This window comes from Dermacentor andersoni, chromosome 7 (genome assembly GCF_023375885.2).
Source record: "Dermacentor andersoni chromosome 7, qqDerAnde1_hic_scaffold, whole genome shotgun sequence".
In the NCBI taxonomy this organism is placed as follows: Eukaryota; Metazoa; Arthropoda; class Arachnida; order Ixodida; family Ixodidae; genus Dermacentor; species Dermacentor andersoni.
In genome coordinates, this window is record NC_092820.1 from 95,095,566 (window position 1) to 95,123,517 (window position 27,952).

Genomic DNA, 27,952 nt, shown 5'->3' on the forward strand with positions numbered 1-27,952 from the left:
GGCAAAGGCTTGAACTTCTTCTTGCACTTGGGTGTGTGTAACACTAGTCCACGAAAAAAGCACTTGTGAACGTCACTGTGTACATGCATTAAATAAGTGTATGCACCAACAATGCTCTCCAGCACAGCTGCTTCTTCAGACCCTGTAAAGGTGAAGGGACTCATGTATGTGTGAAAGAGGGGTGGGGTTCCACAAGCCTCCAGCAAAGACAAACAATAAAAATGTGGTGAGCTTATTAAACAAGATTTATTCACCTTGAACATAGTGTGCACCTAATTGAGCTGCGCATTCTGTTTGGTAACATCTTGAAGCCAGACACTTGCTGCAGGCATGTAAGTGTGCACACATCAAACTAGACAGGCTGAACAGTGGAATACATAGCAATATCCATAAATGTCCGTTGCTGTCTGCTGCCACCATAGACAGGTGATTTCATCAGGCTTTAGTTATTTCGAAAGTGCACTTGTAGGACCAGAATGTTCTTTTATGATGATATAACTTTTTGAACAGCTGTCACAAATATTATTGCCCAATCGTAAGAGCAGCGAATGTTATCACATAAAGAAAGGTCAGGTGCAAACCGCAACATTCAAGTTGAGAGTCATCAATCAAGCTTCTAACTTTCTGCAACACCAAATCTTTTGTTGCTCTCCAGGCACAAGTTAACACAAAGAAATTTGTCCTCTGAATCATGCTGTGCTTTTAACAGGCACAATGTCATCATCACATGACTTGCGATAAGTATATGTGCTCATGAGTATACTAGTATGCTCAACACACAAGGAAGCATCATAACCCCCCTCCCCCCATTTCAAGTCACAACCGACCTACATTAGTAGGCTAGGTTTAGTTTTCAAACTGAGCCGTGTTGTATGGAACCACCACGTGGCCTGTGAGCTACTGGTGCAAATGCCAACTCTTTACATTCTTAACGAAAGAAGCCTGTCAGGACCCACTAGAGAACATCATCAGAATGAGCTGCAGGAGTCAATAACCGAGGACATGCTTTGGCACAGTTACAGTTGTATCTCATTGGGTACACTGCCACAAAGCACGCAAGTTCACCAATTGTGGGAACTGCTTTAAAACCTTCGTATCCACTCATCACGTTACACCAGTAGCCACTCTTACTGAAACAGGTTCATTTGCACCAGTTACCTTGAAAATTTACCAGAAACCCCTTTCTAGTATGCCTTCTAGTACCACTGAATGTGTTATTGAGAATAAGACAAGGAACAACCGTGTGTCAGGAGACCTGCTTTAGGGCATCATTGAAGAACTATCATATAATTGTCTCATCCAGTTTGGCTGCAGTGACCCCTCTGATGCCTACTTCTACACGAAGTTCTTCCACTAGTACCCTAACTCTAACGTGGTAGTATGAAGGCAGCAAGAAACCATATTAATTTAGTGTAGGGGTACAGTGTAGCAGCTAAGATGTGCAAAAACTGCACCTTTTGTGGAACAAAATGAGTGACCTCTGGCCAATTTTGTATGGTAAATTTGCAAACATATGAGCTTTTCTTTTCTATTAAACACATGGTTTGACTAATAGCTAATCTCTAAAGTGCTGTTCCATTCACAACTCATTCGTATGCTACCCTAGTTGGCTTGGCACTTCTGAAATGTGAAACTATTAACTAGTTACAGAGAGTAAATGAAAACCAAGTCAAGGTTGAACCAGCCTTATGAACAAGCATTTAGGCAGTATGATTTCATAAGAAAAGCAGGTCATTCCCAACCTCTCAGAATAACTAAAGTGCTGTGACATGCACAGAACATTTGAGTCCAATCGTTCCTGCTCAGAATGTTGTTATACGCTACTCTGAGCAATTTCTCTTTCAAATTTTAAAATCCCATAATTATTGTGCGCTAGGCAAGTATACGATATACTTGTGTGAATGATTGTTCCTAAAATCTAGTGTGCAAACTTCTGTTACTTATTAGCAATTTGCAATGCTCAAAGAAAAGTGCACTGTTTTGTAAAAGTGTGTGACAGAGTGCTATATTCAACTGGTGTTTAAGTTCGAACTTCACTGGAGCTCAACGTGTGGCAAATCAGTGCTTGGCGAGAGTTTGGCTTATACATCTTCTATTTACAGATAGAAAATATGTTCAGCTTATTGTTAAGAGAAGGTAAATGCATTCGTGCCTCTGGAGATAAATGTCTAAATAATGCTGCCGCCTCCACAGACACAAATGCACAACTGCCTTGAGAAGATGACACAAGGCAGTTGGGAGTTTGGTGTGATGCGTATGCCAGCCGATGACAAGGAAGCAAATTGAGCCACCTGCATTGCATGGGCAGAGCGGGGAGCTCGATAACTGAACCCAGTCTAGTAACACTGTAACAAACTTCACGAGACAACAGTTCAAATCGGATGTCAACACCAGCAGGCTCCGCCAGGACCACAAACAGAGGAGAATGGTAATGTCTACTGTCCTAATAGACAAACAAGTTGTTATGCTGTCCGGTCCCATTGCTCCCATGGAAAGCTCAAAATTAAATGACTGCAGGAATTAGTGCAGCTGTATGTTCTACACAGTAGTGAACAAAAATATAAAAATATGATATTTTGCATTTTGGGTCCTTACAACTAATACTGCTCAGAAATTTGGCACTGCGTAATGCCAGACCAATAGCAATATCCTCAACAGCCTCTTGAACACTCACTGCCTAGTTGTACCATTTTCACCACATAGTCTATCCATCATGCAAACAACTCCCATATTCCAGGAATGTATCACAAAAAAATCATATACATAAACCAGTACGTAAAAATATGTACGTGCTGGTGAGGAATGTTTTAATGATAACTGGTGAGGTTAGCTCAGAGAAAGGCTTGTGATGTTATTGCAGGTTTAATGTATCACAAAAGATAACAGGAGAGAAAAGAAAAAATTGTACGGACAACTGCTTGCACACAAACTCAGAAATGTAGGCAACTGTGAGCATTGCGAGATGGAAAGCGGAGCATTACGGCACTATCAATAAACAAAATTTTACCCTTCTTCCCAGTACCCCCACCCCCCCCCCCAAAACAAAGAGAAAGGAAACAGCAATGAATAGCGTAGAAATGTAGGTAATACATTTTTCATAGAAAACAACAATATAAAATATTTTATTTCACTGCTGTATATGCCAGCTTTCCAACAAGAAGGGCACCAAAATATTTTCGGAACTGTACGCTTCCTACTGGACTTTAATAAGGCTCCTGTCAAATCATCCGCTCTTGCTTGCTTGGCAAATTCAATGTGCCACTAACTTGGAAAAACAACCATTCAAAGGCCTCCGGAGAACTTGAATGCTGCTTGCCACTACCGAGACTTCACAGGCACTTTGATGAAGATGCTAACAACACTGTTCCTATCATTACAACCAATCTTTGCCTCACACCAAGCTGGTCCAAAATAGAATAGACTCCCATTAAAACAGACTCAAAGAACTGTGAAAATGTGCTCAGTTTATCAAAAGTTTGTCTAAACAGATGTACTAATATAATACAACTCAAAATTTATTTTATCCCTAATGAGCCCAAATATCTACAACACAAATCTATAAATTAAACAGCGTTAATATAAAAAGGTAGATACCAAGAGACATTTATTGAATTTGCCTGATGCAAACCACTGCTTTGTGCACTCTCAAGCTAGTGAGGGTTATTTCTTGCTGCACTATGCCAACCTGTCTGCCATCACAAACGCTGACATTTCACCTAGCTTGCTCAATAGCTTCAGTGCCTTTGTTGTTAAAAAAAAAATGCGCCAAATGATTCAAGGCATTATCAGCTGCACCTTTGTGAAAACAGCTGGGCAGGGCTCTCACAATAATTACCATCCTGCAGACACACCTCAAGGACCACCTCAGTCACAGTTCTTGATATCCATCCTGCTGTTTCACACACACATCTGGCGACATGTCACACACACATGTCGATGCTGCAACAGTTGTTCACGGCCGCAGAAACACCATTTCCTTCTTATGTAGCTAGCAAGATTGCCTCCTTGAAGGTTCCCAATACAAGCTTTTTGCTAAGGATAATAGCAAACAGATGCCATCAGTTGCATTTACATGAATGCAACAGAATTAACTTATTGCATCACCTTTCAAGCAGATCGCATCTCATGTAAATGAAGTAATTTGCTAGGAAGCTGTATCATATGAAATGCGCCAAGCAGGGGACAGCTTGAAATGGTGAATGCGCATGTAAACAGAAGCGCGTCACAGCAGGAATTATCGGAAAGCATTTACTGCGGGATGACAACTGGCCAATTAACCAGCGGTGGCCACTGCCGTACTGCACGACAACAAAACGAAAGGGTGGCTTACAAAGCATGCTGCACGGGATTTGTTTTCACATGCAAGTACATTACGTCCGTTGAAACAGCGTCTTCCGTGTTAACATTAAATGACGCTAACATCAGTGAGTTACTTTATTTGTGACATTGAAGTAGCGAAGTTCGCTCTGAGGAAATGGAAGCCGAGATAGCCGCACTTTGCTGCCACTGAACATGGATATCCTGAAACAACACGGTACGTTTCTGTAATATATATGTCATGTAAATTTGTCCGTGCGGACAAATGAAGGAGAACTTGATGGAATGTAGCCGACACCCTGCAAGTACCTTCAGTGCATTTCACAAAAGCGAGGGCAAAAGTCAGCTTATCAAAAGAGCCTAACTTTCACATATAACACTAGATGCCGTTAGTTTGCTGGATAGAAACATTGGCATTCATGCGGCCTCGCCCCCTCCTCCCCTTCTTGTTACAATAATGTTGCTACCACCATTACCATCATATTCATGTAAATGGTGGCATAAGAGTATATGTGATAAGAGAAATTAGTATGATATGCTTCTACCGCATCCATGTAAACATGACTAGTGGCCGCCACAGAAGTTCAGCTTAACCAAGATAGCGATTTATGCCAAGCAATTTTTTTTTTTTTCAATGGGCATGTGGGAAACCATCCAAATAGTCGCATAGTGTTTCTCATATCCGAAAATTTGGCCTAACCATCAAAATACCAAGTTATTTGGTGATTAAAGTATACAAAACTTCCCAACTTCTTTCATCAAGCCAATTCTTCTACATTACATCTGGATCAGAAAATATATGTGGTTTACTTCTTATATTCAGCTAAAATACTAATGAAAGATACCTGCTAAAAAAAAGCGACGTTCCCTCAGCACTCGTGAGATTTAACTGTAATTCTCTGAACAGACGATAGCGAAAAGAATTAAAAGCATCAAAGAATGTGTTGGTGTAGCAAAAGTCAAATGCATGCAGAGAACAGAGTTGATGAGTGCAGTTAGTTTCTGGCAAGCAAAACAGAAACAGCTCTGGTCTGAACGAGTACAGCTTGTATTTGGACATGGTGGTACGAACAGCGAGGATGAGTATTGCTAGGCGTTGGTAGTTATAGGATTAACCATGTTCGTATTAACAGGAGTATACAGTATTTCCATAGGATCATCCCCCTATGCAGAGTGCACTTTCTGCGGTGTGAAGGTTATTTGAGAAAGAAGAGTGCTTGGACACACTGTAGCTTCCTGCAAAACACTTGCCTTTACATGATGGCAAGACGTCCAAAATGGCTAATTAGCCATACAGTATGTTTGCTCACAAACACAAGCACGTCACTACAAGTGGACACCAGCACAGTTTGCCAATTATATAGCTAAGGAAACCTAGGTGTTCACTATCTTTCGTGGGTGGTTCTGTTGATCCACAGCCATGTGGTGAGCAAAGCATCTTGCTACAACGGATTAGTAACAGACCTTTTGTATAGTAACAATGACAGAACTTGAGCCATGAAGCTTTACATAATATCAGAAGGGTAAGGTGGCTGCACCACGAGAGCGCCACTCCAGTCGAAAATATATTGAAAGAAATTTGCAGGTAATTCAACTCTTCCAAATTTGTCAAAGAAATTTAAACGTTTAGTAAAGACATGCATAAATATGCAATGGACGAACAAGTACAGACAGATCAGAACAAACTGTTCAAAATAAATTTTGCCACAAGCAGCACGACCCAAGAAAGGAGACAGAACAAAGTGCTACTCTCAACTGACATCTTTATTACGTCACATCCCTACTTATAGGAAAACACTACTTGTGGGCACAGAAGTAACCAATTTTCAATTGAATACAAAACCTGAGATATGAGCCTTAAAGGGACCGACAACCGATTTTCAAGCATTCCCCTTTTCTTGGAGTGATAGAGAGCTTACTATCTGAAGTATCTATACCTGCAACAGTTCATCCAGGAAATGTCTAAAAATTTCTTAAACATAATTTTTTGATATTTGAAGATTGTTCGACTTAATGCGTACAGACGGCGACAATGATAAATGAAAGTCACAGGCTTGCGCAGTGCATGCAGCGCAGTTGCAGCATAAGCCAGAGGAGCGGCTCCATAGAAGCTTCATTTTTGGCAGCATGCACTGCGGTGAAGTCTCTTTGTGTCATTTTCATGAGAACGATCTGAACAGTCTGCCCGGTGTTGACAGTGAACTGTGTCTTGTGCTGCTCTCTGCAAAGCGGTTTGCTGAGCCCGACGCTGCTTGGTTGCAGCTGCGCATGTAGCTCTATGTTTAGTACCTAGCCAGGAGGCACGATAGCATGTACCAAAGAGTAAACACAGGTACCCAGATTATGTGGCGCACATGCCACATGCTTTGACACATGGCACGGTATGTTGCTGTTGCTGTCGATGATGATAATAATGGTTTGTTGGCATCCCTTTCGAAACGGAGTGGTAACAAATAGTCACATAGCCTGCCTTAGTTTACCAGGTCCAGCTAAATGAAGCATGCAACTGCTATCTGCAACTGCTATATGTCGGGACACCTGGGGGGTACTCTGTAAGAGTCCACCTAGTGGACTGTCCATTTCAGCCGCTGCTGATTGGATGCGGCTGTATGAGTGAGGAGGAGACGAGCGGCCCCAGCCAATCAGCAGCGGCCGAAATGGCCAGTCCACTAGGTGGACTACTACAGAATACCTCTCTGAGGGAATATAACAGAACTCCAATGCAAAGTCTGTATGCATTGAAGCTACGTGACGTGCAGGTGAAATGGCATGATACGGTGGTAATGATGATGATTTAATGCCATTTCCTAAGATTTATGCATCTCTATAATCTTCCTTTTCTTTCTCAAACCTTCTTTAACTGCTTTGTACCGCTACCTGTGCATGTGCTACATGGCGTTCTACACGGTGTAATAGTATGCAACTGCAATGTAAAATGTGCACGTATCGATGCTAGGCGGCACACATGTCACATCGCGTGTCTCCTCGCGTGGTAGGATGTGTTTATAGGACATTTTTACACTGCATGCTAGCAAGCACTGGCGCGGCTCAGTGGTAGAGCAGCTGATTCCCACGCCGCGGGCCCGGGTTCGATCCCGGTGGGAACCGGTCATTTTTTTTCTGATTCCCGGTGATAGCTGCTACGAACACCGGACACCGGCAGCTGCGGCGGATACTATCGCCACCCGAAATGGCTGTTGGAATGAGCCCATAACAGCTTACGCTGTAATATTGTTGCGGGGAAGAGAACACTGAAGGTGTCTTGAGAGAAGATGGATGGTGGCTGCTGCTTGGATGTCATTTTCTTGCTCTCTCTCTCTCCTGTAAATGCACACCTGTTTGCATCGGTGTGCCTGCCTCTTTCCTGCATCATCTTGATGGAGGGCATCAAGGGCGACAGAAACTTAGCAATTCGAAACATATGCAGATTAGGCAGTGGAATAGCTATTGTATCAAACGCTGAGACTGCGGACTACAAACAGCTGCAACGACTTTTTATTACTCTAGAGATGTCATGGACAATTTTCTATGTTGCAAGATTTCCTGCCAGCACCAAACTAAAACATGGCAGCCTTGACATCGGTTCCTGTTACTCAGAGGCTTCTCAGAGGCAACCGTCACTACCTATGTGTCTGACCAATGGATAAATGGACAACCATGAAAGTGTGATGTCAGTGCAGAGGCACGGCCAGTCCCTCACTGGTCGGACTGCCGGTGTGCATTACCACCTGTGACAAGACAAACCTCAGTTATAACATAACTTGTTTCTTGTAAAAGATAATTGCAGCTGGAATAAGGGGAAGTCTAAAGCGGATATTTTGTGACAAGCGAAAACCACTCAATCAATTTAGCATCAACACAAGCTGCTAATACATGACATGTTCAATTCAAAGCCAGCGTCCGGCCGCACACTGCAAGACGGCCAAGAGAGCTTGTCACTTATAACACTGCGAACATGAGCGCATGTTTCCTTACTCAATAAAATTCTGCAGTGGAGAAAGTCGAGTGATCTCATACGCATGTGTTTTGTGACTGTCAGTGGTTCTTTTTGATGTGCCACTTGCGAATGCGAGAAAGGCGGGTGCCGTCGACACCGAGTTGACCGAGTTGCCTGAGGTGAGCAGCGGTGCATGTTGCACAGCCAGTGAAGTCATCCAAAAACTCGCTGTCGGTTGGTGTGCAGACACCTACACGCCGTTGCGGTAGAGGCGGTGCAGTACAGTAGCTGGTTTTGTACTTGCAGGAAGCTCGCAAGACGATGGTGCTCTGTCAATTAATGGCTCCGTTTTCTTGCACACAGGAAGCGCAACTCCTCTATAATACTATTTGCAGATTACAAATACACAGATAGAGACAATTTGCAATATTAGGAAATAAATATTTTTGTGACTTTATATAGACATAGCATTTGAAACCAAATTGAGGCCTGTACATTTGTGCCGAAATCGACACAGTCTTCAAGGGCTTACCGACATGCTTCACCACGGAGTGTCACCTACCCCCTCACTGTCATTTCTGCGCGAGTTTCAGTGCTGATTTAAAAACTGAATTCCTTATTTAACTTTTTCAATGTCAGGTTTCTTCGGAGCTGATGCACCTCCAGCATGGGGTGTTCTTGTCGGATATTATAAAATGAACACAACGGTTTATTTTTGGTTAGGCGAAAGGGAGAAAATGATATGGATAATGGCCAATGCTATTTTGGTATGGTCCTCACATTTATATTTGACGTCAATGACATGGCGGGACAGAAACGCGAGAATGTTCAGCTACATCACTGACATTGAGAGGGCTAAGGAATAAACTTACGCTTGTGCCTATCATTGTGGGTTGCAATCTTTCCATCGGCACTATAATCTCAAGACACATTACTTACGAGCCACAACAACTTGAAAGGGATGCCGACCACGGTAACAGTCTGCAAGACAGCCCACTTTACAACAACTCAAAGGTCGTTCAACTGTGCCAAAAGGAGGTCCTATAGCCTGCACAAACAAAAGGGTAAAATGCATAAATATGAATTTTTAGAAACATGTTTCCTAAGCTACAACAACCTGCATAAACTATGAACTTATACGAACATCTTGTCTGAGCTACGACAATCCCATGTTCCTTAGTTATGATGTTTTATGTTTGCTACTGCAGGACATCGGCATTATCGTTCATTAACATTTTCACAGTGTGCCCACACAGTACTGGGTAGCTATTACACCACGAGTCTACACTCACCATGAGTCTACACTCATGGTGTAATAGCATCAGGTGATGAGCCTATTGTTAGTGTGATGGGCCCATTGTTATAACGTCTACACAATGCAGTAACACATAATTGGATTATCACATGACCACCACTTGTTTGAAAACACACTATGACGTCCTGTAAAGGTGTAAAGAATATCTGATTAATAAAGCACATCTCCCTTTTAAATGCCTAGTGCCTGACAATGACCAACTTATCTCAGCCAGTAACAGCTACATAATAAAATTTGCAATTTAAATGACACAATGTGCCAGTAATCAAATTAATGCAATGCATAAATAAATGCAGCAAAGCCTAATGGGCAAATGTATCACTATTAGAAAAACACATAAACATTAAAAATGTTATAGAGAAAGAAAATAATGAAAAGAGCATATTATTATGCTTAATTTCAATTTATCATCATGCAGAAATAACTACAAATATTTCGGCTTCCTTGTTGGTCAGTGTGGGTGGCACTGTTATTTCTTTATGGACCCTTAGGTTTTATTTATTTGTTTATTTATTGGTTACTGTAGGCCTAAACTTCACGCAGAAGTGGAAATAGAAGTGATTACTGTTTCAGGCTAGATTGGAAAGATATCAGGTTGCATGAGTGAGGGAGAATGCAGACAAAGCGCAGGGAGAAGTCGCATTAGAAGTAATGGAGGCATAATAAGGTAGTCTTCTGCCCCAATGAGAAGTGCCCATTACAGTAAATTGAAAAGAATGAAACAAACAACGACAAGCAAAGCAGTAAACAAACACTGATGTGAGCACCAATGTGAGAATACCCAAAAAAATGCACACAAGAATACCCATCAAAAACAGACATTTGCAGTGCACATGGTGGTCCTTTATAAAAGGGAATACGTGAGGGCATGGCCTGTACTCTGCGGAGGTTGCTTAGAGCACCAACAAGTGGCAGCAAGGAGAAGCACGTCCACTTCTGGCGCCATCTATTGGCAGCCAGAATAACCAGGCATGGCGAATAGGCAAGCTACTGCTTTTCTTCGTGATAGGCAAGCTACCTTTTCCTGCCTGTTACACAAAGAGTGGGGCCTGCAGCGCAGCATCTGCTGTTAGCAAACTGCACTGGGTAAGCAAGTGCACTGGAAACGTGCAGGTGCCAACATACGCCCAGTAGTTATTAGGTACTCCCAGAGTATATTATTTCGTAAGCATCCTATGGCTACATCTGTCTGTCTGTAATGCCTGACACAATGCATTGCATGCATAGTTATACATGAGTTCTTATGGAGGTATATATGACATTGCTTTGTGATCAGTGGCGTAGCCGGGGGGGGGCTACCGGGCTTCAGATCCCCCCCATCGAAATTTTTCTGGCCGGCGCTCTGCTCGCTTTTATGCTTGGCACGTCGCTTATGAAAAAAGGCGCATATCCATCGAACGCCCATCCTGGACAAGTACATGATGGTACACGCCTTTAGGCAGACTAAGGGCAATAGTTGTATTATGCAACAAGCATGGGAAACTTAAACAGGAAATAATGGAACCTTAGCCCACTCTCCGAAAAAAAAATTTTTGGCTTCGAGCTTGCTTATGATTACATCAGACTACTGAGATTTATGATGACAACATATATTGAGTACTGAAGAGGTAAGAGCAATTAAGGTTAATAATGACTAATAAGGTTAATTATAGTAAAATCTGTTAAGCATAATGAAGATTAATTGAGGGTATTAAGAATAGTGCGGTTCATTTAAGTCATTTATATTAAAGAAAATTAAATTATGGGGTTTTACATGCCAAAACCCCTTTCTGATTATGAGGCACACCGTAGTGGAGGACTCCGGAAATTTCGACCACCTGGGGTTCTTTAACGTGCACGTAAATCTAAGTACATGAGTGTTTTCGCATTTCGCCCCCATCGAAATGCGGCCGCCGTGGCCGGGATTCGATCCCGCGACCTCGTGCTCAGCAGCCCAACACCATAGCCACTGAGCAACCACGGTGGGTACATCTATATTAAATTATTGGACTAAAGAAGAGTAACTAAGGTTAAATAAATGGAGCCTTAGTAAGAATAATTAAGGGTACTTGAGATTGACCTAATTAGGTGATCTTAATTATTAATTAAATATACAAATATCTTCAACGTACCTTTTACTACACCTAACTAATTTCTTAAGAAAATGTCCTTATAAAAATAATCCTAATAATTCATGAACCAATTAATTAGGTTTTATTTACCTAAGCTAAAGTTAGACCTGGGTGCATTGCTCTCTGCTAAACTGCTCCAAATAAAGTGACGTTTATTTACACTATGCAGAGAAGTGGAGAGTGGGTAAGTGGGGAACTGGAATTGTCCAAGTCATACCTCCAAATTTCAGTTCGCCCATCCGCAAATTTCAAGGTGGCCCACCCCCAATGTTCTGTTGGCTCACATTCAAATTTCAACTTTGCCCACCCCCAAATTTAAAGTTGGTTCACTCCCAAATTTTAATTTGGCCCACCTCCAAATTTCAGTTGGCCTACACTTACTATAGGCTCCCCCTTCCATTTCCTATGGAGCCCTATGTATCCCTATGAGTAATGGGGGCGAGGACTTACGGAGTCGCCATCTGTCGGAAATTCCTCGCTTGCATAGTGTGAGGGATAATGCGGCGTGCTGCTCATAGGTTTGGCTGGCGGCGCTCAATAAAAATACCGCGTGGGAGCCTGCCTGCACATTTCTGTAAGTACTCTAGAAACAAGGCAAGTTTTTACCGTCAAAAATTATGCTGATCCCACGCACTGTGGGAATCAATATAAGCGAAGCTTCCTGTGCTGTTTGCTTTGATTGACGATAAGTAGCAGTGATGTTAATGGCAAATGTTTAATTTCTTCAACGTTTTGTCCAACATAAGAGTGGTGAGTTGATGTTAAACATTACCTTGCGTGCATCACTGCTGTTTTTCTACATAGTGCACAAAACACAAAGGGAGAGGTGTTTGCTTGAGGCGTTGTGCACCATATTTCATAACGTCTGAGAGGGTTGAGCATTGTCATTGCTTCACATGGCACATCACATCGTGGCAGAAGCATTAAACTTGAATTGGATTACGGGGCTGTATGTGCCAAAACAACAATCGGATTATGAGGCAGGCCGTAGGGGCACACTCCGGAATAATTTTGGTAGCATGGTGTTCTTTAACATGTCCTCAAATCAAAGTGCACGTGCGTTTTTTTATTTTGCCCCCGTCGAAATGCAGCTGCCTTTGTCAAATCTGTGACCATGTCCTCAAATGTCCTTTAAAACATGTCCTCAAATCAAAGTGCACGTGTGTTTTTTTATTTCGCCCCCGTCGAAATGCAGCTGCCTTTGTCAAATCTGTGACCTCAAGCAATGCCATAGCAGCAAAGCTATCGCGGCGGGCACAGAAGTGTTCATTTGACACGCGACTGCTTCCGTTGTGTTGCCTAGGCCCTGCGGTACATTTCAATCAATGCGGCTCTGCTTCAGCACACCCTGCGCAAGTTATTTGCATGGTTTTATTTTTCAGAAATAGCAGAAACACACTGTACTGTACCTTGAACCTAAGTCTATCCAGCGTTTCCTTGGCTTCTGACGTCACCTTTTGTCTATCCTCCCCACCCTTCGTATTTGTATGGAAACTGTGAGCGAAGAGTGGCAAGGCTGTTATTCACTCATTTTGCGACTGCATTGGTTCCACCCATTCTCTGCCTCCTCTCCCCCTTTTCTCTTCCATTCTATCTAGCTTCCCCCTGGACTTGGACATTGATAGTGAGGTAAGCGCCTGAGGGGGGGGGGGGGGGGGGGTCACGAATAACTACAGCTGTCAAGAGGCTATATGGTGACGACCCAGAGCTCCAGAGGGCATTGTGCACATTTAACACGGTGCGGTCCGAATGAGTTCTTCGTGTCTCTTTTTTTTCTCTGCCACGCTCCTTCCATGTATATACATGCTCTGAACCATCCCCCGACGCAGTGTGTTGGACAGCAACAGTCACAGCAGCAGCAGCTGTGGGAAAGTCAAAGTAAAAGGAAAAGAAAGCTTCGCCTTAAAATAATAATCTTGGGCAAACAAAAAGCACAGAATGGTTTACAGACGCTATCTTTTTATCAAAAACACAGTGCATACCAACTGCGCATGGTCACCATGATAGAGTCACCCGAACCGGCTTCTTGCGTCAAAGGTAGGCATTCGCTGGAAGAAATCTATGTGAAATATGTTCTTCTAGTGGGCTCTCTGTATACCCAAATGGAGTGTGACAGAATAATGCAGCGATAACACGGGTTCGCAGCGACGTACCAACTGCACGTCTGCATGCATGTCCACGCACTGTTTCCCTTTTGCTGTGAGCACATTTTCGCACCGTGCTGTGAGCTTTAGGCCGCAGCATATGAGCTTTGAAAGTACACAAGCAACCATTGCTGCGTGGATGCTATAAAAGCTGTTCAAAAATAATTTCGTGATGGGCCGTCGTGACGTTTCAATCTTTCTTTTTCTTTTCTTCTAAATTCCTGTACGTTTCACTGTCATTATTTCTCATGTTGTGCCGCACTGTACTTTTGTCGGTGTTCTCAGCAAGCAATTTCCCGCTGCCTCTTTTAAAAATTTAAATTATGGGGTTTTACATGCCAAAACCATTTTCTGATTATGAGGCACGCCGTAGTGGAGGACTCCGGAAATTTCGACCACCTGGCGTTCTTTAACGTGCACCTAAATCTAAGTACACGGGTGTTTTCGCATTTCGTCGCCATCGAAATGCGGCCGCCGGGGCCGGGATTCGATGCCGCGACCTCGTGCTCAGAAGCCTAACACCATAGCCACTGAGCAACCACGGCAGGTCCGCTGCCTCTTCTTCTTAATCAAGTACATTAATTCTTTGGTGCTAACACAAACATGAGCATATGCCATGCCTTTTTTTTAATGTGCTTCTTACCATTCCCTTTTCATTCCAGTGCACTTGCAAGTATATAGCATCAACAAGTTCACAGACCAAAGCTTCATGACATCAGGCTGGCAGCGTGCATAGGTGAGCGTCTCAGTGCGCTTTTGGCTATTTACCGAACATCGCAGCCCCGACACCGCACCAGAAATCTTCCTCGCAAAAGTGCTTGCTGTACACATAAGTTGTAGCCGATGGCTGTTTGCCGGTTCTAAGTTTCAGGATCCAACCTTCACGCATCTTGTCCTTCGGGTACGTGTGAAGGCTGACAGCGAGCTCTGTTGCATACATCCAGCACTACGGCACCGAGCAGTCGCCTACTGTGTTGGACACCTTAAAAGGCAGCTATCGCCTATTAAAGTGCTTCCAAGTGTTGTTATTCCGACACCCGAAGCGGGAAAACCTCCTCCACTTAATCAAAACTGCAGTGCAGGTGGGACTTAAACTTTCATTTTCAGTTCCCTTCGGTGCTTCGGAAGCAGCCGATGCAGCCGCTGTGTCCACATGATCCCTCATACCATGTCATGCCGACGGCGGCACCAGCTTTTCCAGTGGTGGAGCTTGTCCCCAATTCTTTGATAAATTTCTTTTTGTTTCACTTGTTCACTTGCTTATAAGGCTACCAGTCATCTACATTTACACTATTATAAGGATTATGTGTCATAACTTTGCAAATTATGCATTCTTGCAGCAGATGCTGGGCTGTAGGCCCACCCCTTGTGCATCCATATGGCATAGGAGGGAGTCCAGCAGGCGCTTGTCTATTAGCTGTGTGTGGTTATTTTGGCTGCCCATAGATGATGCCACAAGTGGGTGTGCTTCCCCTTGCTGCCACTTGCTGGCGCTCTAAGCAGCCTCTGCAGAACACAGACCATATGCTCATGTGTTCCCTTTCATAAAGGAATAGACATAGCTGAAAAGAAGAAATGGAAGATTTGTGTGTAAATAGGGAATACGTTAGAAGGACTTTGTCAGATATATCAAGGCAAAAACAGCAGGAGATCGCATCAGTAGAAATTTCAGATAGGACAGCAGATTGGTTGAAGCCTTACCAAAATTAAGGGAGAAATGATGCCACCTCAGTTGCTGTGTCTGTTGCAAGGTTATGAATGGCTACAATTAGCTTTGGCACTCACTTTGGAGCTAGAGTGCACCTCTTACCTTCTTTCGCCACAGCCAGATATGTCATTTGCTTATTTCAATGCGATCCTCTTTCTTTTCCTCTTCCCTTCTCAAGTGCATAGAGTAGCCAGTTTGATGAAAATATGTACAGCAAGCAGTGAGGCTGACTGCATTCCACTATTGAACGCTGACCTTTGAAGAGACCTTTCTTATCAAAGAACTTTCCCTTTGTGTTCAGGTTTCATTCTGGCATTACAGTACATAACTACTTACAATCTAGTCAAGTGATAATGGTAGCACTTACAAATTGAGGAAGAGCGTTTATAAAAAAAATTTTTTTTTTAATGGCATGGAAGGTCCATGCACCAGTCTAGGCAGACTTATTACTTTACATATATGTCCTTTCAACATATTCAACGCTGCCAAGCAGTGTGATTATGTTACCCACTTTGCCAGAACTTACCTTGACAGTATTACACAGAGGGATCAGGTGCAGCTCTTGAAGGTAGGTAGTGAGCAAGACAAGGGATCAACACCGTATACTTGTAAGCTGTGGTGATATCTGCTAGATGTCATCCAGTAGCCACTTGATTCTGACAATCGCACCTCATTTGCGAACCTGTCATACGCGGCGAATGCTAGACCATTCAAAAGAAAACAAACCACATTTAGCATGACTTCCAACAGTGATCATTGGTAGCAGAAGTAGGATGACTCACCAAATAGGACTCCGCACAGCTGGACCTCTATATAATGAGGTCATAGTTGCACCAAGTCTTTGTTGAACCTAGAGAAAGGTAAAACAAACAAAAAAGGAAGCCCCGTCACAGGCTAAAACACACCTGGTAGATTACACCTTGAAGTAAAAGCTTTATGAGCAATATCTCACGGGATACTCGAGCAACAAATTGATGATCAACACCACTGGACATCATATTGTATGTAATGATTCATAATGCACTACAGCAAACAGAGCTGTCTGCAATAAAGCAAACTTGCAATGCCGGCCATGCCTAGTACTCGAAACTGCCACTGGATGGTGCCACGAGCACAACCAGCAGCAGCCGATGCAGAACTTCCAATGTTTAGTTTAGTACAGTAGACTCGAGTATATCAACACACAAGGCCACAATGCTCGTCACAGTTACCACCAGTGAAAGGACACCAAAGAAAATACTTCTCCGCCCCAAGAAAACAAGTATTCCTCCTTGCCAATACCATACGTACTGCAAAAAAAGAAGTACACCTTTCCTCCTCTCCCCCACCCACCCCGAACCAGACCTCTTGAGAGTGGAGTGTGGAAAGAGTGCGCTCCATATATGTCACATGCTGAGACAAGTGGCACAGCAATGCGTTTTGCTCTAATTTCACATGGCAATCACTATAACGTATACTTGCCAGCAGTGCTTGCACCCATAAAGATGTCTGCCAACAACAGCTTGTGTCATCTTCTCCGTTTATTCCTTGCTTTTTATGAAATTCCTGAAGCAAGCATTTATGCTACTTGTGGACTTCGTTAGGAGAGCATTAAGATGCAAAATTACTTCACTAGGTCACAGTTCAGAGGGATTGTGTTCAATGAAATCGAGATCCAAAAGTAACAAAACATCAATAAATCATGAATTTTTTAAAATTGAGATTCACTGTATCAAACGTACCATCAATCAATACTAAAGGCCCCATTTTTCGTGACATGTTACAAAGCTTGCCATCTGAACTATCAATACCTACAACAGTTAAGGAAACACCTGAAAACTTCATGAACTAATTTTTTTTTCTATCTGCGAATGCTCTCTAATTATTGTGCATGGAGATTGGTAACCGTGATAACTGATATCAATGGCAATAGCATGGGGAAAAAAGTCAGCATCCTTAAACACATGCAGATTTGACAGCATCACTTGTTTATCAAACGCTTTGATTCTGGCCCTACACAGCCTTAAATGGTGCTACTGCAACCCCTTTATACAGGGTGAACATTCTTGTTTTATGGAATTCATAAAAATCACCTGTGGCAGATAGCATAATTTTTGTCTTTGAGCTGGATTATTTCGAAGAGGCAAACATTACTATCACGAGAAATAAAAACACATATTCATCTAATTAACTTCTTAATTACTTTATGGCAATAATTTCAATTTGCAAATTGTTGTCGGTGAGCTTGCAAGATGTATCCATTTGAAATGAATTCCACTCGACATATATGTATCTACTTAATATGGCTTGCTGCCATACGTGGGCGACAAGCCAGGCAGACTGTTATGCTGGTTTTTGGAACTAACTTCTTGTTGTAACCAGTTGTCACTTCCCAATTGCTCTAAAAATTAGTGCGTCTTTTCTCTCAGGCCTCTGCGTCACTGACTACCAAGACAGGCTGCTGGTTTCAAAAGTGGCTTTCAGCTTGCAGACATGCGAGTCCAAACCCACGCATATGTAAGCATGCGAGCACGAATTAAATGCGTTCGGCTCAGACTCACAAATCGCACACTGATGAGTCTTGCATGCCGCAGCCACAACAATTTTTCTGCAAAGTACGGACGTGATTTGCGGTAGTTTTGTTAAATTCAAACTGTAATGTAAAGATCCGTTCAAGTGGAGGTTGAGGTTGGATTCATTTTGGATGCTGTTTGCAAAAAGCCCTTGCCTACAAGATGATGAACCCAGCAGCACTGAAAGAGCAATTTATGAATGTTTTGCTTTCAGGGTAAACGTAGACATTCCGAAAGTCCTAGCAACAAGTTCCAGCAACCGTTTCTCACTGTGTTTGTCTGAAAGTTTTTTCTCCTTTGGCTGCTTGACATAGTTAAAAAAGGGAGAGGGATCAGAAGCCATTGCTTCTTTGGCTAAACTTTGTTGAAACTTCATCGCTTCCCTTTTTTTATCTGTCTTGTCAAAGGTTTGTAAAAACCTAATAGCCACAGACCACGATGCAGGAAAGTAGTCAGTACTTTTACCATAATATTAAGGCCGTGAGGTAACCAATTACACTACTTGTGACTATAAAGTAATTCCACTACTGAGACTTCATGAGTGCAACATCTGGTGTAAGCACAGGGAGTGCTCACTCAATACTCACACAAATGGTTTCTTATGGCTGAGTGATACGTTCCAGCCATTCAGTTTGCCCAGAATTACTGGTCCTGTAGGCAGTGCTGCTGAGCATTCGGGAAACATCTTTGAAGAGAGCACAACATCAAGATGTACATAATCAGTCTGGAAACCTGCAATGCTGAAAAATTGATGTAAAGCATACTTGAGGTCAAACTCATGGCAGTGTGCTAAACTGACAATAAAGCAAGCACGTAAATGCTAAAGATGGGAGACATAGCATATAGCATGGTATTAATACAGTAGATTCACTTCACTTAGGATCACGCCTTGCTGCCGACAGTTCTAGTGCCTAGAAGACTAAATGGCAACTCTGACAGGAGGCACTGGTCTTGCTAAAGGACTTATTTTCTTGCATATTCTTCTATTTTTATTTTGAACACGCTGAAGGCCCGTTCTGTAGATATATAGAGGGGATGAAAGTACACCATTGGCACAGTTTGTGTTATCACGGGAGTACAAATTAACAAGTGCACACGAATACATACTGACTGGTGTTAAGCAGCATTGCTATAAAGAACTGTCACAGTCCAGATAAAGAAAAGTAAAGTAACAGACAAACCCTTCGTAGAGAATGCATATTAATTAACAAGTGAAAAGTTCAACGCAGCACTTTTGAGAATTATTATAAGTGAATATAAGTAGGGCACAGAATGAAATGTAGTGCACAAGATCAAAATAATTTATATTTTGCAGAAAGATAATGAGTTAAGATTAACAGCATCAGTGAAGGAGGCTGATAAATTAACAAATAAATCAACAAGTTTTGAAAACGGGTGGATTCATTCACATGCTCACACATGCAAAGAACAGCATGAAAATGGATGGCAAAAATGCGTAATGTGGCCATTCTTGGATTATTATTTCAGGAGGCTGTTTAGTATTTATACATAGCAGCGAGGCTCCAATGACTGCTGGCAGCAGGTAGCCAGTAAAAACAGCAGTGATCCACAGTGAGTGGGTGGAGTCAGACCAACAACACCTGCCAAGCTTCGCACCTGTATACCGCAAAAATCTGATGGGTTCTAAAGCTAGTTACTTGGCAGTGCTAGATCTTTGCAGGCATTAGTGGTATCTCTGGAAAGCACCATCCCTCTGTACATCACACATGGCTTCATATGACAGTGGCCTACAAGAACTGGGCCCCTCTGTTCCCCTTCTACTCATTGATTACCTAACGAGGGTCTCGACTCTGGCAGTTTTGATGCCATCAGGTAGCATATGAGGGTTTATTCGGTTTCTCCCAAGCTCACGTACTATGTGATGCCTGCAGTGCAAAAGATGTTTTTTATCCACAGCCATGGAAGTACAGTGTGGTGCTGGCTAACATTCCGAGGCCTAGATCTAGTACACATATTACTCAACGAAGTGAATGGGAAAACAGCACCGCCGTAGCTCGATTGGTAAGAGCGATTGGTAAGAATCCAAAGCCCTGCATAGTGCACATAAAGTTGGTCAGTGGTGACTGTTGAAACCATCTTTGTACACACTGTGGAAAGTTTGCAGCACACCACAAGGAACTAGGAAGGATGAAATGCTGGGATTCAAGGAACGATTTGAGAACTACACAAATAACAACAGTGCAAAGCACGGAGTGTAATCCATGGAACAGTAACGATAATTAGGACTATGAAGAAGACGACCACAACAGCCTTAGTGAGGCATCTTCAAGGTGCTTTGACACTGCAGTTTTGACAGCCAACACATGGAGCGCTGCTTTGAGAAACTGCCTGCTTAAGCTCTGGTTGCAGAGCTTGCTCTAGAAATATTTCCTGTTGCTATGTAGAGCCCATCATAACAGATATAGCTATTAAATGAGCCAAGAAATGCAAATGATTACCAACTGTTCCTGCCCTGTGTGAAGATGTCATAGGGGTGGCATGACTCAGCCACAGTGACTGTCATGCCATCCTCACAGGTGATCTGAACATGTAAAATGCACAGAGGTGAAATTATTAGCTATATAGCTCCTATATACGCAGGAATGTAAATGACGGTAGGGCAAATACTTGCTGTTTCTGTGAGGTTGAAGACATAATAGAAACAGTGGGAACAAACCACACTGGGTGTCATGACTTTGCGAGAAAATACCTGAGAGAGAGAAAAAGTGGGGGCCCTTTAATGAATATTGGAGAGGATTGCCTGGTGGCATACCTGGAGATGGGCCGCTCACCCATATCCAGATGGAAATAATGAGAAATGAAATTACATGCACAATGCATGCAACAAATGCACTACCTACACAAAACAAACCACAGCATGCAACATTCAAACTAATTAAATTATCTCCTGGTAACAAGTGTCTCTAAGAAAGGTTAAAGGAACACTACTTGTACAGGACACACAGGAAACACTATTCCATGGACCAAATACATGGCATAGCTTAAGGCACGACAGTTCTTAATGTATATTTCATGCAGACATTAGGGCTGTTTTTGCTATTGTGATTGAAAGGGGCACTGCAGAATTTTTTGAATATAATAAAATGTTCTTGATCTGCAGACAATGCTTCAACACGAGAGTTAAATATCATTCTGCTGCATGCAGCAGGAAGTTCACAATCTCACATAAAAGATCGCTCACTCAGTCCCACAACATTAAAGGACCAGTCTATTATGTCCAGCCTATGACATCAACACAAGCACTACAGCAAATAGATGCCACTGGGCAATCAATTGTGACCATGAGTTACTACTGAGCGGACGCTTGCACAGGCACCTACAGCTAAACCTCGACATAAAAAAGTCAGTAAAATAGGCAATTTGCTTTGTTATATCAAAATTTCATTATATTGAATTTATCTTTTAATGCAAGCAAGTACAGTCACCGATGAATTTTTCTCACAAGCAATGAACCATAAAAATTTCCAGCTATCGGGCAACTGAAAAAAGAAGTCTCAATGACAAAAAAATTTATTTAGTCGAATTTGCAAGTCGGCCACCAAAGATGCTGGAGAGACCATAACATGTTGATGATATTTTCACATCAGAGGTATGAAGCGAAGCCCCCAGCCATGCTTTAACGTCCACTCTGCCACCGTGGCTGATAGTGTCGGCTGCAGTAAGATGACGCTATCATGAAATGCACCAGCAATGGGGAGCAAATGCTTCGTGTGCCTCTCGCTTTAATGTATGCATGAAACTTGAGATACACAACCACCAGCACTAAACATTCGGGAAGACAGACCACATGATGCCGCGCCATGTCAGCACACCCACTGTTTGCACATGTTGCAGGTTATTTTTAAGACTGAGCGTGCAGACAGCATATGTGCTCAGCCATGCTGGCAGCTATGTGCAGCCATGCTAGAAAAGGAGCAACACACCAACTAGCCCCCCCCCCCCCCCCCCCGTCCCTGCCATGAGATCGCTCTGCTGCCCCTCACCCCTTTCCCTTTGCTTGTGAGGGAAGACAATGCTCATAAAACCCCATCCATCTTGGATCACGCTGTAGTGCTTTCACTCGCATTCAAAGCATATAGCGTGTAGAGCATGATAGGATCCTATCGCACTTGGACTTTATAGAAACATGACACTGCTCCACCTAAGCGGTCACTCTTGCTCATGCAGCACATGATTTGAGAGATGCCTTTGCAAGCAGCGGTTTGTAAGCAAACGATTTGACTATCTGCGTCCGCGGAAGTTTCCACTTATTGTATCGGTATTACTTTGCTGTGGCACTGAAATTTCGTTACACTGAAATCGAGTATAAACACACTTCATTATATTGAGGTTCCAAACACATGGTGTTCTATGTACAAGAAGTAATAAAAAATTAAATACTTTGTTATATCGAGAGCTTCATGTTATTGAAGATCTTTATACCGAGGTTTAACTCTACGCCCCTCCCATCTTCTAGCAAATGGTTAAGTGGTGGTTGTTAACACATCCCACCGTCCCGTCATCACTCCTCTTAGTTGCTCTCTAGCAACCTTGGAGGGTCACCATGAGTAAAATGTGGAAAGGAAAGTAAAAGTAAACATCTCACTCTTATAGCTCCGTTATTATAAGGTCCTTTTCAACTGAAAGACAATGCACTAACTTCAGTAGGTTCTGAGAGTTGGAGAAGAGGTAGTGCTAAGGCGTTTCCTTTCACGTGATCAAACAACAGAATGCATTGAGAGAATAAATTGCACAAGGCCTTTTGGCAGCTAGGCTGCTACTACCAACACTGCTTTATGGCTAAAGAAACACAGCTGGAAACAAAAATGAACTTAACACTAACATGGAACTATACTTAAAGAACAACTAGCCTTGGAAATTCTTTGCGCCACTAGTATACACAAAGAGAGGAATGGGGCTAGTACCTTGAAAGCCAGCAGGCCCAAAAGACAGGTATTCCATTTATGCTTGGCCAGTTGTGTCAAGGTTGCCTTTTGGTGTACCCTGTAAACAGTGAGAGGCCGTAACTTTAAACCTTTCTGTGCCAGTTCTGCTAGTTAGAGGTTTCTCACATTTCATGCCCACATATTGTGATTTGACAAAAGGGGCACACATTGCATGACTGGAATATAGTCACCGACTCTGGTTTGGTTATGCATTTTGTATCTCAAAGCTGCTCTTGTGCTGTGAGACACAGCACAGGGAACAGCCTCGACTTAATTTCAGCTTCCTGAAGTTTTCAACGTTCACTGCAACTTCACACCTACACTGAACATTCCTTCCTAATCAAAAACTCCACCAAAATTGCCAGAAAAAAAGAATTGTGGCAGTGCTCAGTGGGAAAGTTCCATCAGACCCAAACCTCCCTGCAGACAGCTATATAATTTGATCTGGACTAGCTGATCATAAGTATGGTACCCACAGCAGCAACTTGAGCATTCAGAAACATGGATTAGGCTTCCCTCGTAGATGCAAAGCCTGAGATACTTTCAGGACAACCCGTCTCATAATGCAGCTCCCTCTGCACTTTTAATTCTTGCACTCTCAAAACACATCTTTTTTTTTTTTACTTTTCGCTAGCTTATATTTTTTTATACTAAGACTAATGTTACCACTGTTCTATGCAAATACGGTAGCATTGTTTTAAATGCACACTTGTTGCTTAACAGGTAGGAAATTTAATGACACTGATTATGCTTCTTTCATAAGGAGTCAGCATTTTTGGATGGCTCTTCCAGTTACAGAGCGGAATGTGCTTGTGAACTGCAGCCGACAAAGAAAAAGTGCACATGCCACTATGTCAAGGTTCCTTATCTGTACATAATGCTTTGTGTAGCCCATTAGAAGGATGCTTTCCAGAGGAAACTCTGGCCAGGTAAATCTTGCATAACCGAACATCAAAACCTGCCTACCCATTCCAAACCTTGCCAGGAAGTGAGTGCACTCTTTGATTTGTCAGTAGCACTTGGACAAAGTCAATGCATTACGTCTTTGACAGGAACAGTGTTTTTCACCTGAACCATTGGTTCTTCCGTGCACATCATTACAACATTGTCAAACAGTGCAGCCCTTTCACTGCAGTGCCAAAGGCTGCTTTGATTTGTGCCAGCGCTTGATTTTTACTATGACCTTATCAGTTTCTATTCTCAGCAGGTGGCACTTCTGCAATACTACATATCTTCCTCAATACCTTTCAGTTCCTTTATTTCTCCTTCTTCAACCTTGTTACTAGCTACAGCTAAAATCAAAGACATATTTAGACGCAAGCTGCCTAGGAGCACAAGCAGAACTGTGCACAAGCAGAGCACAAGCTCTGCTTCAGTGCTTCCACGTGTCCAGTGGCCAACCTCAAATAAACACCTCCCCTCTCAAGGACATCTCTTTATTCTCACAATAGGTGAGAACTCTCAAGAACAGGACTAAAAGACCAGTACAAACAAGTTGACACTACACCCAAGGGTCAGTTTATTCAGAACTCTAGATACAAGGAACTCATTTCTGCTTTGTGTAGGGAGAAAAGTTTAGCATATACTAAAATTATGATTCATTAAAACACATTTCTTTTGACTTTACATAAATACTTTTGACAAAAAATGTGTGTGCAGTCTCCACTAAATGCGTGTGACACTTGGATCACATATGCCTTGTGTTTTGGGATGCTAGCCTAAAATGCTCACAAGGTTAGTACAGAACAAAATACAAGGACAATTCAAGGATTTCAAGGATGACAAAGCTCAAATTTCAATGATGGGGAAACAAAGCTTACTTGTGCACATAGATTTGAACGTAGTGAAATCTTCTTAGCTGCAAGAAAGCTATTGCTGAATAGGACACATGCTTCAAGCTTTTCAAGTGGCTTTTCAAAGTTGACTTTCCCACTGTAATGATGTCAATCAGCTTCAAGCGTGATGGTTTGTTGTGTCTGGCTTCAGCCAAAGAAGCCATACGTCGAAACCTATTTTCCACCAGAGCATTTCTATAGCCTAGGGCTTGAATATGGAGCCATGAAGGCCGCGGTGCAAATCGACTAGCAAAACAACAAAAATAGTGGTACGGCTTGGTCACTTGATGTGGCTTTGTCTAGCCCTGCGATGCAATGATAATTTAAGACACGCCAATCATTCGTGGCTGTGGATACACCACATTGCATTGCTTAGCAACACCGGAAAGAAAATATCTGGGATTATTTCCCTATAGACAGTGTCCATGGCATACCCGCAATGTGCTGTTTGTTACTTTGAATGTTCAGAAGTTGCCCCCAATGCCAGTCTTCAAAGAATTCAAGGAGCACAGTTAGCATTTTCAAGGAGCTTTAAGGGCCTTGGAATCTTCCTTTCCAAATTCAAGTGTTGTGAAGCATTTCAAGGAGGTACACAAAGCCTGTGCTCAGAACTCTGCATGCACACACAACTGCCGATGTAATGAAGCAGTAGCCGCCCTCAGCACTCCCTTGCATACTCCAATTTAAATCTTCTAATAATTACACTATCACTCTTCAGTGCCAGAATCCATGATAAAGCTTCTTTTTTGCATCAAGAGGTGAAGGCGCAAACACAGATGAGAAGGGGACAAGTGGTGGAGCTTAACCCTTTGCAGTAGTGCCTGAGTCAAGCACTACCCAACAGTTCACTGGTTTTTTGGGTTTGCCAGTGATTTTTCAACAAGAACAGCGATGGTTCGCCAGTTATTTGGGTTCCTAGTGCCAGCTTTTGAGAACTTTAAAAAACTGAAGTTAAATTATGGGGTTTTTACGTGCCAAAACTACGACCTGATTATGAGACACGCCATAGTGGGGTACTCTGGAATAAGTTTGACCACCTGCGGTTCTTTAATGTGCACCTAAATCTAAGTACACAGGTGTTTTGCATTTTGTTTGAGAACTTTTAAGTAACAAGTGCACTTCGAGATATTTCCACGTGAGGGATTTTTCATCTTACATCATACTTTAATAGGTTTTCATGCAATTTGTGGCGTGAAGTGCTGACAAGATGGCAGCATTTTCTGCATGTGCATCTTATGGACAAAATTCACATCAGTTCAGTGAACCGGGAGATGACTGTAGTGCCGTGGATTTACATATTTTGCCTTCAGGAGGTCAGCAAGCATGTTTATATGACAGCACTTGAAATGACAGTGACTGTGACTACCCTACAAACCAGCAGCACAAATCCTGGCCTCCAGCCAAAAGAGTGCTTCAAGTGCTACCACACAGTATTAAAGCACTGTTGACAGCCTCGGACATTTTCAGAAATAAATCACTTAACATGTGCTCATTTACCCGAGCACTTTTTCTGCGGGGCGTCTAACTGCGTAAAATGGTTCCTGGCTAGAATGACCCCAAATTGGGTAACTGCCCGTGATTACAAAAGGTTAACCTCATCAGGGAAGAAGTTACAAAATACCTTTAAGTAACACCAAAGATAACTTGCACCACTACACTTGTGAAGCATAACGGTGCACAGGGACTTAGCCTGGAAACTCAAAGCTTTAGAATAAAAACAGGAACAGCGCAACACAGGACGAGCGAGTAAACAGGACAGAGCGCTGCCTCCTGTTTGGCAGCGCTCTGTCCTGTTTACTCGCTCGTCCTGTGTTGCGCTGTTCCTGTTTTTATTCTAAACATGAACGAAACAGCCCCGTTGAACACACTCAAAGCTTTGTTTCCTACTCCCACACAATCTGCGCTTTTGCTGTGTAAGCTGTAGGGTGCATGTGGCCTATGATTTCCCAGCCCTAGAAAATTGCAAGCTGCATTTTCTAAGCCAACAGGTGAAATGGTAGCATAGGCTGCACTGCTGGAGTGGTTCTTGGGATTGAATGGGGCTACTTTAAGGCCTTAAAAAGAATCCGAGAGAGAACACAGAGCCAGACTATATCAGTATAAAGAAAACGCAACTGGGGTAGTTGGCGCACAATGATAAATAGTAGCTAGATTTTAGCATGAAACAGATGACCACAAACGAACAGACATGTCGACGAGACAGGCACTGACAAACATCTGTCTATTCGATATTGGGGAACAAGCATATACTAACAATCTGCACACAATGCCAGGAATGCATTCTCGTTTACCTAGCAATCCAATCGTAATCACTGTGCTCGAGGAACTATGCCTGAATAATTATAATGATTAGATTAGCTTACCAGTGTGCATTTGCAAAAATGTGCAAAATATTATATATTCTCTTGCTTTTGTATAAACAGCTGTTAGTGACTGCATTTCACTTTCAGGCGTCCTTTCATTTGTGGTTGTCTGTCTCAAGCTGAAATCTACCACTTATATCAGTAAGTTGCACTGATAATTAGGGGTGCGCAAATATTCAAAACTTTTGATTAACGAACCGAACATTGTTTGTTCGAATTGAATAGTCACTATTTGTAAATGCAAATATTCTTCTAATACGTTTAGAATATTTCATAATATCAACTGTGCCCAAATAAACATAAAATTGGAGCAAAAGTACACTGAATTTTCACCCCCGCGAGCATAGTATGGACATAAAACATGAGGACTAGTGCAGTGGAGCAGGCTACATCACTTAGGTAGCCTTATTTCATAGGCTGTACGGCAATCATTCACACTCTCTGAAGAGCCCTGTGCATGCGAAGAAACTACTTGTTTGCTCCTAATGCTCCCAATTTTTACTTTTAATACACAAAACTTCATTATGTATTTGTAATCACAGAAACTTGCTATCTTCAAGAATACTGGCATGTGAACATCATTTTATATTAAATGTGATAACGGCTTTTCGTTACTCAATACCTATTCAAAAAGTATTCGATAATCGAGTTGATCCTGGCACTATTCGATTTGAATTCGATTCAGTCTCAAAGATCGCTATTCGCGCACCCCTTCTGATAATGG

The 27,952-nt window shown here is 42.5% G+C and overlaps 1 protein-coding gene across 6 annotated transcripts in view; it reads right to left on the reverse strand.

Moving 5' to 3' along the window:
* The window catches only part of LOC126534101 (uncharacterized), a 36,551-nt gene continuing 8,599 nt past the window's right edge, over positions 1-27,952 (reverse strand). For 3 of the 6 annotated variants that reach the window (XR_008613202.2, XR_008613204.2, XM_072289276.1), the window contains 5 exons: positions 23,010-23,088; positions 18,672-18,824; positions 16,315-16,382; positions 16,059-16,233; positions 8,684-9,302 (listed from right to left, as the gene is read on the reverse strand). Coding sequence is in view for 4 of the 6 variants with exons in the window: in XM_072289276.1 (XP_072145377.1) it covers positions 23,066-23,088 (23 nt within the window). In the remaining 2 variants the exon portion in view is untranslated. Of the gene's footprint in view, positions 143-3,091; positions 8,046-8,683; positions 9,303-16,058; positions 16,234-16,314; positions 16,383-18,671; positions 18,825-20,716; positions 20,795-23,009; positions 23,089-27,952 lie in introns of those variants that run through there. The other 3 variants (XM_072289278.1, XM_072289277.1, XM_055072660.1) reach the window with 3 other exon arrangements.